General features: G+C 49.9%; 1 protein-coding gene across 1 annotated transcript; it reads left to right on the top strand.

Annotated features, from left to right (window-relative positions):
* Nucleotides 1-10,184: 10,184 nt before the first annotated feature.
* LOC148398533 (janus kinase and microtubule-interacting protein 3-like) lies at nt 10,185-14,896 on the top strand. Its single transcript, XM_088375397.1, has 11 exons — nt 10,185-11,640; nt 11,725-11,795; nt 11,932-12,036; nt 12,181-12,492; nt 12,713-12,775; nt 12,862-12,960; nt 13,050-13,283; nt 13,404-13,469; nt 13,676-13,753; nt 13,810-14,043; nt 14,123-14,896. Exons 4-11 carry the CDS (start codon nt 12,424-12,426, stop codon nt 14,237-14,239), a joined length of 960 nt encoding a protein of 319 aa, XP_088231523.1. The 5' UTR covers nt 10,185-11,640; nt 11,725-11,795; nt 11,932-12,036; nt 12,181-12,423; the 3' UTR covers nt 14,240-14,896.
* The last annotated feature ends 481 nt before the right edge of the window (nt 14,897-15,377 follow it).

Below are 15,377 nucleotides of genomic sequence, written 5' to 3'. Positions count from 1 at the left end.
ATAAACAAATCTGATTACCTTGAACATAATAACAAGCTAAGTGTTTAATATGTCCTATGAAGTCAAAATTGGGCACCATCATGTGGTGAAATTTGGAATTGCATCACATCCAATTTTGCCTGGGAACAAACAGATTACATAAATCTTAGTTTTGAATAAGCCACTCCTTCTCAAACAAGTAAACTCTGCCCATTTTGCGCAGTAGATGTTCTGTTAATATCTAGTATTTATACAAAGTCATAATTTAAATTGCTTTCAACCTTCATTCATCGGTTCAACCAACATTACTCGCTCTTCTTACCAACTTGTATTGATTTAACTAAGCGTTTAATACTTCCTATCAGGTCTCAAATCGAGATTTGGCAAAATACAATTTCAGCAAATCCAATTTTGCCAGGGAACAAAAATAGATTAAATAAACTAAATAAGTCCTCTTCCCATTAAATAAATCAGAAAAGTCTGTCTTGTAACCAGTCCTCTTCAAACAAGTAAAGTCTGCCCATTTTGTGCCGTAGATTTTGTGTCTATGCCTAGTATTTAAACAAAATCATAATTTAAACGACTTCTTTCCTTCATTCACTTTGGAAATTTGGAATTGCAGCAAATCGAATTTTGCCAGGGAACAAAAATAGATCAATTAAACTAAATAAGTCTTCTTCCCATTAAATAAATTAAAAAAGTCTGTCTTGTAACCAGTCCTTTTCAAACAAGTAAAGTCTGCCCATTTTGTGCCGTCGATTTTGTGTTAATGCCTAGTATTTATACAAAATCATAATTTAAAGGACTTCATTCCTTCATTCACTTTGGAAATTTGGAATTGCAGCACATCAAATTTTGCCTGGGAAGAAAAGTAGATTAAATAAATTTAATAAGTCTTACTACTTCCCATTAAATAAATTAAATACGTCTTACTTGTTCCCACTCCTTTACAAAAAAGTAGTTTAAAACGAGGTCCCTTCACTCAACCTTTAACCCTATTTATTCACCTTCTAGGCTAAGTGTTAAAGGCTAAGTGTTAAAGGCTAAGTGTTAAAGGCTAAGTGTTAGAGGCTAAGTGCCAGAGGCTAGGCGCCAGAGGCGAGTTTTTGTGGGCTGAAGTTTTAGTGGGGTTAGTGTGAATACAATCCAAAAGAATACAACAGAATACAATACAATAGAATATAATACATAGATTAAATTCAATAGCTCTTACTACTTCCCATTAAATAAATTAAATACGTCTTACTTGTTCCCAATCCTTTTCAAAAAAGTAGTTTAAAACGAGGGCCCTTCACTCAACCTTTAACCTCAACCCCGCACGTCACATTGTGTTGTATCTGTGAATGTTGGTTGTGGCCAAATGATAGTTTTCTTTCATTCGTTTAGGTTCCACGGTGTTTGTTGGCTATGTTTTCCACTGTCAGAAGGATGAAAATACAAAGTACAACGCTTGGACGTGGGCGAAGACGTCACCGGTGAGTCCTTCCTTCCTATTTATTTACCTTCTAGATGCTAGAGGCTAAGTGTTAGAGGCTAAGTGTTAGAGGCTAAGTGTTAAACACAATACGAACAACACAACGATACTGCACTGAACAACACGATACCGCACTGAGAAACACGATACCGCACTGAACAACACGATACCGCACTGAACAACACCATGCCGCACTGAACACCATGCCACACTGAACAACACCATCCCGCACTGAACAACACCATGCCGCACTAAACAACACCATGCCGCACTGAAATACACCATGCCTCACTGAACGACACCATGCCGCACTGAAAGACACCATGCCGCACTGAACGACACCATGCCGCACTGAAAGACACCATCCCGCACTGAACACCATGCCGCACTGAACAACACCATCCTGCACTGAACAACACCATCCCGCACTGAACAACACCATGCCGCACTGAACAACATTATGCCGCACTGAACATTATGCCGCACTGAACAACACCATGCCGCACTGAACAACACCATGCCGCACTGAACAACATTATGCCGCACTGAACAACACCATGCCGCACTGAACAACACCATGCCGCACTGAACAACACCATGCCGCACTGAACAACATTATGCCGCACTGAACAACACCATGCCGCACTGAACAACGCCATCCTGCACTGAACAACACCATTCCGCATTGAACACCATGCCACACTGAACAACACCATCCCGCACTGAACAACACCATCCTGCACTGAACAACACCATCCCGCACTGAACAACACCATGCCGCACTGAACAACATTATGCCGCACTGAACAACATTATGCCGCACTGAACAACACCATGCCGCACTGAACAACACCATGCCGCAATGAACAACACCATCCCGCACTGAACAACACCATGCCGCACTGAGCAACACCATGCCGCACTGAACAACACCATCCTGCACTGAACAACACCATGCCGCACTGAACAACACCATTCCGCACTGAACAACACCATGCCGCACTGAACAACATTACGCTGCACTGAACAACACCATGCCGCACTGAACAACACCATGCCGCACTGAACAACACCATGCCGCACCGAACAACACCATGCCGCATTGAACAACACCATGCCGCACTGAACAACACCATCCTGCACTGAACAACACCATGCCGCATTGAACAACACCATGCCGCACTGAACAACACCATCCTGCACTGAACAACACCATCCCGCACTGAACAACACCATCCCGCATTGAACAACACCATCCTGCACTGAACAACACCATGCCGCACTGAACAACACCATGCCGCACTGAACAACACCATTCCGCACTGAACAACACCATGCCGCACTGCACAACACCATCCTGCACTGAACAACACCATCCCGCACTGAACAACACCATGCCGCATTGAACAACACCATCCTGCACTGAACAACACCATCCTGCACTGAACAACACCATGCCGCACTGAACAACACCATGCCGCACTGAACAACACCATGCCGCACTGAACAACACCATGCCGCACTGAACAACATTATGCCGCACTGAACAACATTATGTCGCACTGAACAACACCATGCCGCACTGAACAACACCATGCCGCACTGAACAACATTATGCCGCACTGAAAAACACCATGCCGCACTGAACAACACCATCCCGCACTGAACAACACCATGCCGCATTGAACAACACCATGCCGCACTGAACAACACCATGCTGCACTGAACAACATTATGCTGCACTGAACAACACGATCCTGCATTGAACAACACCATGCCGCACTGAACAACACCATCCTGCACTGAACAACACCATCCTGCACTGAACAACACCACCCCGCACTGAACAACACGATCCCGCATTGAACACCATCCCGCACTGAACAACACCATGCCGCACTGAACAACACCATTCCGCACTGAACAACACCATGCCGCACTGAACAACACCATGCCGCACTGAACAACACCATGCCGCACTGAACAACACCATGCCGCACTGAACAACATTATGCCGCACTGAACAACACCATGCCGCACTGAACAACACCATCCCGCACTGAACAACACCATGCCGCATTGAACAACACCATGCCGCACTGAACAACACCATCCTGCACTGAACAACACCATCCCGCACTAAACAACACCATGCCGCACTGAACAACATTATGGCGCACTGGACAACATTATGCCGCACTGAACAACACCATGCCGCACTGAACAACACCATGCCGCACTGAACAACACCATGCCGCACTGAACAACACCATGCCGCACTGAACAACATTATGCCGCACTGAACAACACCATGCCGCACTGAACAACACCATGCCGCACTGAACAACACGATCCCGCATTGAACAACACCATCCTGCACTGAACAACACCATGCCGCACTGAACAACACCATGCCGCACTGAACAACACCATTCCGCACTGAACAACACCATGCCGCACTGAACAACACCATCCTGCACTGAACAACACCATCCCGCACTGAACAACACCATGCCGCATTGAACAACACCATGCCGCACTGAACAACACCATCCTGCACTGAACAACACCATGCCGCACTGAACAACACCATGCCGCACTGAACAACACCATGCCGCACTGAACAACATTATGCCGCACTGAACAACATTATGCCGCACTAAACAACATTATGTCGCACTGAACAACACCATGCCGCACTGAACAACACCATGCTGCACTGAACAACATTATGCCGCACTGAACAACACGATCCCGCATTGAACAACACCATCCCGCAGTGAACAACACCATGCCGCATTGAACAACACCATGCCGCACTGAACAACACCATGCTGCACTGAACAACATTATGCTGCACTGAACAACACGATCCTGCATTGAACAACACCATGCCGCACTGAACAACACCATCCTGCACTGAACAACACCTTTCCACACTGAACAACACCATGCCGCACTGAACAACATTATGCCGCACTGAACAACACCATGCCGCACTGAACAACACCATGCCGCACTGAACAACACCATGCCGCACTGAACAACACCATGCCGCAATGAACAACACCATCCCGCACTGAACAACACCATGCCGCATTGAACAACACCATGCCGCACTGAACAACACCATCCCGCACTGAACAACACCACCCCGCACTGAACAACACGATCCCGCATTGAACAACACCATCCCGGACTGAACAACACCATGCCGCACTGAACAACACCATTCCGCACTGAACAACACCATGCCGCACTGAACAACACCATGCCGCACTGAACAACACCATGCCGCACTGAACAACACCATGCCGCACTGAACAACATTATGCCGCACTGAACAACACCATGCCGCACTGAACAACACCATCCCGCACTGAACAACACCATGCCGCATTGAACAACACCGTGCCGCACTGAACAACACCATCCCGCACTGAACAACACCATCCCGCACTGAACAACACCATGCCGCACTGAACAACATTATGGCGCACTGAACAACACTATGCCGCACTGAACAACACCATGACGCACTGAACAACACCATGCCGCACTGAACAACACCATGCCGCACTGAACAACATTATGCCGCACTGAACAACATTATGCCGCACTGAACAACACCATGCCGCACTGAACAACACCATGCCGCACTGAACAACACCATGCCGCACTGAACAACACGACGTCGCACAGAACAACACGACGCCGCACAGAACAACACGACGCCGCACAGAATAACACAATACCGCACAGAACAACACAATACCGCACAAACAGTTTTAGATAATATTACGTCGCAGTCATGTGACGCGGACATGACGTCAATAGGCGGAACTCACGGCAAAATTATAATCCGTGGGCGTGGCTTGCAACAGGAAGTAGGAAAGCGGCAGTTCTGGCAAACAAGACACAGCTGTTAGTAACACGATGACTAACAAGGCAAATATTTTTGTTTTCAGCTTGCAACTTGACCGTCTAGAGCGTACAAGGTAATTACAACTGTTTTTTTTTAGCCCTGAAAAGCGAGGGAGTGTGGCGTTTGGGAGGAATGTCGAACTCGGCGTCTGCTTCCAGCCACAGACGCCAAATTTCGACGATTATTTCGACTGGTCAACGGTTGTAAATTATTGCGTTGACTAAAAACTTTATTTAACTCTACTCTTAACTTTGCCGTTTCAGATATGCGGGTATTACACCGCGGAAATGACGTCAATAGGCTGAACTCTCGCCAAAATTCAAATCTGTGGGCGCAATGGCCTTGAGCGAGACACCGGATACAAACACGACGATTATCAACAGAAATATCTTTATTTTCCGCTTGCAAGTGGACCGTCTAGAGCGTACACGGTAAGTACAACTCATTGTGTTTAAAAAGATTTACGTTTGTGTAGTTTGCGTTGCGTTGTATCTGTGAATGTTGGTTGAGGCTAAATGTTAATGTTTAATTTCATTCCTTTAGGTTCCACGGTGTTTGTTGGCTGTATGTTTTCCACTGCAAGAAGAGGCTCGTATCATTGACCAGCAGGAGCTACAATGGTGAGTACCCCTTTCGTCTTCCATTTATGTTAAACACTTCCTATTTCATGTCTAACAGTACTCGATTTAACAAATAACCATAAATAAATACAGTGTGGGCAGTCACGTTAACATATGTGATTATCCTGCCTAATATGTTTATCACAAATATGTCACTAATCACTAATATGTTTATTTGTTTATCACAACACCTTTGGACCTTCAGCAATCGATTATTTACCTTCATCTACATAGAGACAGAACGATGGTGTCTTAAACATCTCATTCATTTCACCAAATAACTTCACGCAGGTGGATAACGGCCGTCTCGGTCACGCTATGTTGCGTGATGCAGTTTTGAAGAACCAAATGCATTTATTCAATGAATAAGTCAAGCTAGTTCTATGTTTATGATGTTGTAAGTTACGGTACCGATTGAAGTTGAGTTCGAAGCCAGTGGAAAACAGCGCTGCGTTTGTGCTCTCCAGGTACAAATGTTGTGATCTCTGACTGACGACCGGGCGAGACTCGAGTAAGAGATGTCCAAACGAGCTCCGGCAGGGCGGGCCAAGGCGGAGCGAACGGACGCCCTTCAGGCCGCCAATGACGAGCTGAGAACCAAACTGATGGACGTCCAGTTAGAACTTCAGCAGGAGAAGAACAAGGTGAAAACCTCAACAGACAGACACTGCCTGCCTCCCTGCCTGCCTCCCTGCCTGCCTCCCTGCCTGCCTCCCTCCCTCCCAGTTTTCCCGATGTAGATTAGACATGCGTGTGCCATGACTGTGTCAGCCTACATCAACAAATGCACCGAGGACGTCAGCACCACTAAGAATATCATCACCCGGGGCAACCAACGACCCTGGATGACTGAGGAGGTACGTCAAACGCTACGAGCGCGGAACTCTGCCTTCAAGTCTGGCGACAAGGAGACACTGAGGACAGCGAGAGCCAACTTGAACCGTGCCATCAGGATAGCGAAGCGAGACCGCAGTCGAAAATTTCAGGATCGTTTCCACGACGTCAAAAACATCAGGAGTATGTGGCAAGGCATACGGGCGATTACAGACTACAACTCACCCTCCCCCCCCCCCGGTGGGTGTAGTTGATGCTGACTTTCTAAATGGTCTAAATAACTTCTTTGGGAGGTTCGAGGCACTAAACGGCACTCCAGCAGTTAAAACTGTCCCCCATCAGGAAGAGGAGGTACTCTGCCTTGACTCCGCCGATGTGTTGAAGACCCTGAGGAGAGTCAACCCCTGTAAGGCCCCTGGCCCCGACAACATTCCTGGGCGTGTGTTCAGGGAATGTGCAAGTCATCTGGCTGGGGTCATCACAGACATTTTTAACACCTCGCTGGGCCAAGCCACAGTGCCGGCGTGCTTTAAGACTGCCTCCATCATTCCGGTGCCGAAGAAACCTCAAATCACCTCATTTAATGATTACCGGCCTGTTGCACTGACTCCGGTTATGATGAAGTGCTTCGAAAGGCTGCTTAAAGGTCACATCGTTTCCAGACTCCCCCTATTATTTGACCCGTTCCAGTTTGCCGACCGGCAAAACCGCTCCACTCAGGACGCCATCTCCTCCGTTCTTCACCTGAGCCTGGCTCACCTGGAGGAGAAGAACACCCATGTGCGGAGGCTGTTCCTGGACTTCAGCTCAGCGTTTAACACCATCATCCCACAGCATCTGGTAGGAAAATTGGAACACCTGGGCTTCAACACCCCCCTTCGCAACTGGCTGCTAGACTTCCTCACCAACAGACCTCAGTCAGTCCGGGTCGGACAGAACACCTCTGATGTCATCACCCTCAGCACAGGCTCCCTTCAGGGCTGCGTCCTGAGCCCCCTGCTGTGCACCCTGATGACACACGACTGCGTCCTCAGGTTCACCACCAATCACATCGTGAAGTCAGCAGACGACACAACGGTGGTGGGGCTCATCAGAGACAACAACGACCTGGACTACAGAGAGGAGGTGGAGCAGCTGGTGGGCTGGTGCAGAGAAAACAGCCTGATCCTGAATGAGGAGAAGATGAAGGAGATCATCGTCGACTTCAGGAAAAAACAGCCTCACCACGCTCCACTGATCATCAACAGCTCAGCTGTGGAGGTGGTCAGCACCACCAAATTCCTGGGGGTCCACATCACAGAAGACCTCACCTGGACTATGAACACTACGGCACTGGTCAAGAGGGCACAGAAGCGCTTGTACTTCCTGCGGAGGATGAGGAGAGCCCACCTGCCCCCACCCATCATGAGGACGTTCTACAGGAGCACCATAGAGAGCATTCTGACAAGCTGTCTCTCTGTGTGGTGTGGAGGCTGCACCGCCTCCGATTGGAAGAACGTGAGGAGAGTGGTGAGGACAGCAGAGAGGATCATAGGGGCTCCTCTTCCCTCCATTCAGGACATTTCATCTCAGCGCTGCATGTCCCGTGCCCGTAACATCATCAATGACCCATCACACCCCCACCATGGACTGTTCTCCCTGCTGCCCTCTGGGAAGAGGTTTGCAGCATCCGCTGCAGGTCCACCAGGTTCTGCAACAGCTTTTTCCCTGCTGTCATCAGACTGTTGAACACTAGAACTGTTGAGCTCTAAACTGAACTCTGCATCACACATTCACAGAACTGTACTTTATGACACTACGGACCTCTATCTTGCACTATCTCGCACTACCAACTTTACTGAACTTGTATAAACCCTTTAAATAGAAGTTTAATACATGGTTTAGCATTCCTCTGCACACTCTTGAATACTGTTTTGCCTACTTGCACTATTGCATAATTATCACTGCTGCACTTTATACTTATTTTTAATATATATATATATATATATATATATATATAGTATATATGTATATATATATATTTTCATAGGGTATGTTACTTCTATTCAACTGCAATATCACTACTTTGTTGTAAGACGTATGCAACGGAATTTCGTTTTGTATGCACCATGTGCAGACAAGATGACAATAAAGTTTGTCTAAGTCTAAGTCTAAGTCATGTCAGGTCAGCTGTCTGGAGAGAGAGAGAAGTCAGGACCTGCGGGCGGAGCACCACCGTGCCACCGCCGCCATGACGGAACTCAAAAGCAAACTCCATGAGGAGAAGCAGAAAGAGTTAGCCATTACCAGGGAGACATTACTGCGGCAGCATGAAATGGAGCTGATGAGAGTGATCAAAATCAAAGATGGAGAGATCCAGCGACTGAATGCCTTGGTCCTCAGCCTGAGGGACGGCTCCATGGACAAGGTGATCCGCTCTATCCGTGTCTGACTATCCGCACGCCACGTCGGGCTTCGATGCGGCCGCTACCGTATTGTGTAGCTTGTCCCCAGTAAGCGTCGCGGCGCTCCGTTGCGGTCTCAACGGCCCGGTGTGGCGCAATGTCTGCTCAGGTGAGGAGGGGGGGCGCTTTGCTGGCGGAGGTGGAGGAGACGCGGCGGTGTCGGGAGACCGAGCGGTGTCGCCTCCACCAGGAGCGCGGAAGAAGCCCTGGCAGCGGCCCAGCAGGCCTGGCAGTCCCGAGCGGCCGAGCTCCGATCGGCTCATCACCAGCATCGGGAGGAGCTGAGCCGAACCAAGAGAGACTGCGAGAGGGAGATCCGCCGACTGGTAGGACTGATCAGATGCGCGGTGCGTGGCTATGTTCCCAATTTCGTTGTATACCTGCAGTGCAATGACACCTAAGGCATTCTATTCTATTCTATTTCACAAGAAGAAAATGTCCGGTTGCTCGCTTCGCTTTTGTCACAGCAAAGGTGTTCTAGTCGATTCAAGAAAAAAATTGGCCGGTTGCTCTCTTTGTTTTTGTCACAATTCTGGCAAATGAGTTTGCCCGCCTGCCTGAGCGCTCCCCGTTTGTACATCCAGACGGATGAGATCAAGCTGAAAGACAGAGCGGTTAGTGTTTTGGATGAAGCCCTGGGGCCGGCCACGTCCACCGCCTTCAGCTGCAGACTCAGGCTGCCGAGCAGCAGATCGCTGCCCTGAGGGATTCCCAAAGGGCGGGCCTAAACTACCCTGGAAGTGGGGTCAACGCCGCTACTAGCAATCCTCTTCATTGCGTAAGCCACCTCATCACACACTTGCAGTACGCATGACTTAGTTCGTTGCTGGAGGAAGGTAGCACAAAAACAGTTTTGAACTTTGAACGAGTGCTTGTGTGTGTGTGTTGCGGGGCGTTTTCAGTCTCAGGAGGATCGGGACACGCGACGGTTTCATCTGAAAATCGCTGAGCTCAGCGCAGTCATCAGGAAACTGGAGGATCGAAACGCCCTGCTTTCTGAAGAGCGCAATGAACTGGTAATTTATTGACGGCACGCTTGAAGGTTTGCGCTACGTTTGATGCGCGCCATCCAGCGAGGCACCCATTGCGCTTGCTTATTAGTTGAGCGGCGCGGCGAGTCGGTTGCCTGGTAGATGTCTTTTATTGGGAGCCAAAGCCACGATTCCGTTCAAACCGATGCAAAAGGAATGGATACGTTCTGGCCCGCGTGTTGTGCGTCTTTCACATCCCGCACTTCATGCTTGCAGCTAAAGCGACTGAGAGAAACAGAAAGCCAGTTTCTGCCACTCCTGTACAAAAACAAACGCCTGAGCAGGAAGAATGAAGAACTCTCGCTGGTGCTGTGTCGCCTTGAAAACAAAGTGCGCTTTGTCACCCAGGAGAACGAGGAGATGGCAAGCTTGGTAAGTCGACGCGGACAACGGCGGCGTGCCAACAGAGTCCACTGCATTTGTGTTCCACAGAGAAGGCCTAGTTCGCTCAATGACCTGGACCGCGGTTGCGGCCAGCAGGACGGTGAAATGGAGTTCCTTCAAGTTGTGGAGCAGCGGCACATCATCGACGACTTGTCCAAGGTCTTCAGGCAGGCGACTCGGTGCACGTACGGCAGCGCCGCGCTCGCTCGCTGTCGCCAGGAAACCTTTTCCGTCCAAAGCTTGGCCGGCGGCCGCCATCCAAAAAATTGGCCCCTTAAATTCCGACCTTTCAAGCAGGAGCATTGTGCGCACGCGTTTGAACACGCTTTAGACTTGTTTTGCCGTTTTCAGCAGCTCAAAGCTCCCGTTTTGTCAGCGCCTTTGCCACTCGCTGTGCGCTGAAAACGACGGACTTGCCCGGCTGCTCAGCCCGTCAACCATGAGCCGCGAGCGCGACGTCATTGTCCGTAGGCAGCTAGTGGCAAAATGCACCCTGTTAGAGTTGCGCTCGCTCCAACTTATTTTGCAAGAACCACACGGGAGACAAGTAAGTTCTTTTGGACACCTGCAGGTGGAGAGTCCATCCGTTGTACGAATGAAGTCTGACTCTCGGCTCCTGCACGAGCATTTTAATTAAGAGAAACAGGGTGGGTGTAAGAGTGGATTGAATAGAGGAAGCCCTTGACCTCTAGTCAAAACATAGCAAGGGGTGTTTTACGACTTTGTGTAGGAAGGGATAAGCGATAGGGATAAATAAGGGATAAATAATATTATTTATTACAGGTCGCAGTCAAAGTCAAAGCAACACAATGATACGATAAAGATAATCTGGAAAACCCTGACACACCCTGTAGTTGTCACTTTTGGAAAAGACGAGCGTCCCTCCAATCATCGCCGGTGACGTGTTTTTCAGGCTCTGGAGACAGGAGCTCATGTCAGAAATGTCATTGTGAGTCGCGTTTGTTTCTGCGCCGGAGCCGTTCGTTCCCTTTGCATCCAAAGAATCTCAAAGGCGGATTATTTGTGTCGACAGGAGAGAGATTTGCTGCTACGATACCGACGTCGAGAATCTCTGAGGAGGAACAAAGCGTGAGGTCCTGCAAGGTGAGTCTGTTTGTTTGCGGCTGCTTGGTGTTGCGCAAGATGAAATGGCCTTTTTCTCGCTATCGTTCCTCTCGTCGATTCATCGTGAGGTGTCGCTTCAGTTTGTTCAGAGAGATGTTCGCTTCCGCGCCCGCAGGTCATCGAAACATTTTACGGCTACGACGAAGACGTGTTGGTGGACTCGGACGGATCGTCCTTGTCTTTTCACACCGACAGAACCCCCGACACGGAACCCGAAGAGGTAGCCCGCCATTTCTGCCAGCGTATTGGCACCAAACATTCCTCTTCAGCCTGGAATCGGACTCGTCTTTGCGTCGCGGGTGCTTTGTCGCCGGTCTGACTGATTCTGGTACTAGTGCTGTGTTGCATTGGTGTGTGCATGAAGAGGCGGAGCTTCGCTACCGCCAGCTGACGCAAGAATATCAAGCGCTGCAACGAGCCTACGCTCTGCTAGCCCAGACCAGCGAAAGGGGACTACGACGCCGAGAAGGAGATCAAGGTGGCGCCCCTTCCCGCAACCCCCGGCCGGGTCGCAGCCTCCCCGTTCTCACCCAGCCTCGGGTGTTCTCTGGTCTGAAAGGAGGAGGAGGAGCCTCCCTCCTCCTCCTTTCAGACCAGAGAAAAGCTGATGGTAGAAATGGGTCACTATCAAAGCAGAGTAGCAGATCTGGAGTCAGCGCTGAAGCAACAAGGACAGGTAAGCTCATCAATGAGCACACCTTTTTCTCAGACAAAATAGCTACATTCTTCAGTCACTCATCCGTCTGGCATTACTGGACCAACCCCCCCCCCCCCCCCCCCCGAACGTGGCTGGGAAAATGCGGAGAAAAGCAAATGTCATTTTCCAGTCAACCAAAGAATTTGTGGATGAAAATGACACAACATTCCAAAGCTGTCCACGCGTTTGTCTCTTCTAGAATGTCAAGTGGGTGGAGGAGAAGCAGCTGCTGCGTCAGAGCAATCAGCAGTTGGCCGAAAAGGTGACGGAAAGAAAGGCGCTGGGCGGAGTCGCTTGGCGTCACACCTGTCGGGAAGCCCCGCAGATGAGGTCTGACTGTCTTTTCAGGTCAGGCGGATGGAGGCGGAAGAAGCGCGTCTGAAAGAGCACATCCAGGATATCCGAGACCAAAACGAACTGCTTGAGTTCCGCATCCTGGAGCTGGAGGTGGGAAGACTCGCACAAGCGTGTTGAGGCCAGAGATGTGACGGACGGACGGACGGACGGACGGACGGATGCATGCCTCTGCCTTTCAGGAGAGGGAGTGGCGCTCCCCCGTCTTGAAGTTTCTGCAAGTCCGTTTCCCAGACGGCCTCAGCCCTTTGCAGATCTACTGCGAGGCCGAGGGCGTGAGCGTACGTAAGGCGTCCCTCGCAACCCTAACCTTAACCCGAGGTCCCAGAACACCTTACATTGCTCCTTGCGCCTTTCCCCCGGACATCGTCATCAGTGATCTGATGAAGAAGCTGGACATCCTGGGCTATAACGCCGTAAGTGTATGTCGAACTCCTTATGTTCGCACTCCACGAGACTCGGCGGCTCAAATGTGACTTTTGGAAGGCTTTGCGCTGAAAGAAGCTTGTTGACGCTGTGCCTTTGGGCTCTTGCAGAATCTCACCAACGAGGAGCAGGTGGTCGTGATTCACGCCAGGACCCTTCTCACCCTAGCCGAGAAGGTAACGCGCACGTCCACGCACGCTCTCGCATTCTGCTTATGTGACAGCAGCCTTTCCTCAGTGGTTAGAATACATCAAAGTGACCAAGTCAGCACTTCAACAGAAGATGTTGGACATTGAAAGTGAGAAGGTAGACAGACACGCGACATCAGCCAAGGGGAACTCCGGCAATGTGCCCCAACAATTCTGACCTTGAGCTGTGCTAGGATATGTTCTGCAAGCAGAAGGGCTACCTGGATGAAGAGTTGGACTTCAGGAAGTGTTCCATGGACCAGGCTCATAAGGTAAGCCGCCCTCAAATCTCCCGCCGGACCACTGATGGACGAGGATTGCGGCCCAGAGGATCCTGGAGCTGGAGGCCATGTTGTACGAGGCGCTACCGCAGCGGGACTGCCCCGCCACGGACGGCGAAAAAGCCAGCCACGCTGGCGTGAATGACGTGCTGACGGCGGATCAGAGAGAAGAGCTTAGGAGCGCCGTGGACCAATGGAAGCGAGCCCTGATGTGCGAGTTGAGGGAGCGCGACGCTTGCATCCTCCAAGAGAGAATGGATCTGCTGCACAGCGCGCAACAGGTAAGGGCCCAAAGCCAGCCCGGCACTTACTTGCACGCTTACTGGCTTTTGAATGCCACTTTCCATTTGTCCGTCCTAGAGGAACAAAGAGCTGAAAGAATTCATCGAAGCTCAGAAGAGACAAATCAAACAATTGGAGGAGAAGTTTCTGTTTCTCTTTCTATTCTTCTCCTTGGCCTTCATTCTGTGGCCCTAACACCAGCTGGTGAGTGAGCTCCAGCGGCACCGCACTCGACACCTCCGATACACTGCCAGCCGGTCTCAGACGTTGGCAGACGCTCCGATGCCAACGTATACCCCCCGCCACGGTGACAGAGGCACCGCGTCACACCGGCGCTCATCCAATCAGAAGGCAGGAAAAGCAAATTCACATGCAGGGCACTTTTGAACCAGAAGAGAGCGCCACAAAAAACGGTTGTTGCCCCAAACGCGCACTAAAAAGGGTCAGAATAACAAGAGTCCCACTGGCCAGCCGGGGCCACCCGTCCAGCTGTTTCTTCAGGGGGGAAAAAAATTGGAGTCACCGGTGAGTACATTTTGCATTTAGCTCTGCTTTTCTGCTTCTGTCTTCAAGTGTGTGGCATCCTGCGATCAAAGAGTCAGCCAACCCCAAAGCGGTTGACCTCAACGTCCCACCACCATGCCTACCAGAGCAGGTGACGTGATGCTTTGGACATCCTTCCGTCTCAGATGCCCAAAAGTACTCTTTGCCACATCTGCGGCAATACGGTGTCTTTTCAAAGGTGCAAATAAATCCAGCGTGGGCGGAACACGCACGTCTTCGGTTTTTCCCGCTTTGTTTGTGTGACAGCTGTTGTGAAAATTTTATACAAATAAAGTTGTATAGTACAGGTTTGGCCAAGCCGCAACTCCCGAACCGCATGCGGCTCTTTTATGTTCATATCAACATTTGTGTGTGTGTGTGTGGGGGGGGGGGGGTTGTGCGTGTTGGCTTCACTTGAGTTCAATTTGGTATTTTGGTCAAAAGCGCATGTGGTGAAATTCCACAAAGTAGGATGGGCAAACACATTTCTTTAAACTATGAGTGTCAATTGGGCTCTCGAAATGGCAGGGAAAAGATGCACAGCAAAACGAAAATACGTAGATGAACACAGGACGTTTTAATCAGAGTGGGAAAGTTTCTATTTTTTGTTGAACGTGATGGCAAACCATTCTGCCTGATATGTCAGACCTCAGCGCATTTCAAAGATTCAAATCTTCAGCGCCATGCACTTCAGCTCACTCCATGCTAACATTGATCAGGCGTCGAACCCGCATCATCATGCTTAAGAGGTGGCCATGCTAACCAGTGCGCCATTATGTCAACGCATAAT

Source organism: Syngnathus floridae, chromosome 5 (assembly GCF_059516105.1).
Source record: "Syngnathus floridae isolate MCC-2025c chromosome 5, RoL_Sflo_1.0, whole genome shotgun sequence".
Classification (NCBI taxonomy): domain Eukaryota; kingdom Metazoa; phylum Chordata; class Actinopteri; order Syngnathiformes; family Syngnathidae; genus Syngnathus; species Syngnathus floridae.
This window is presented reverse-complemented; position numbering and strand designations above follow the sequence as displayed.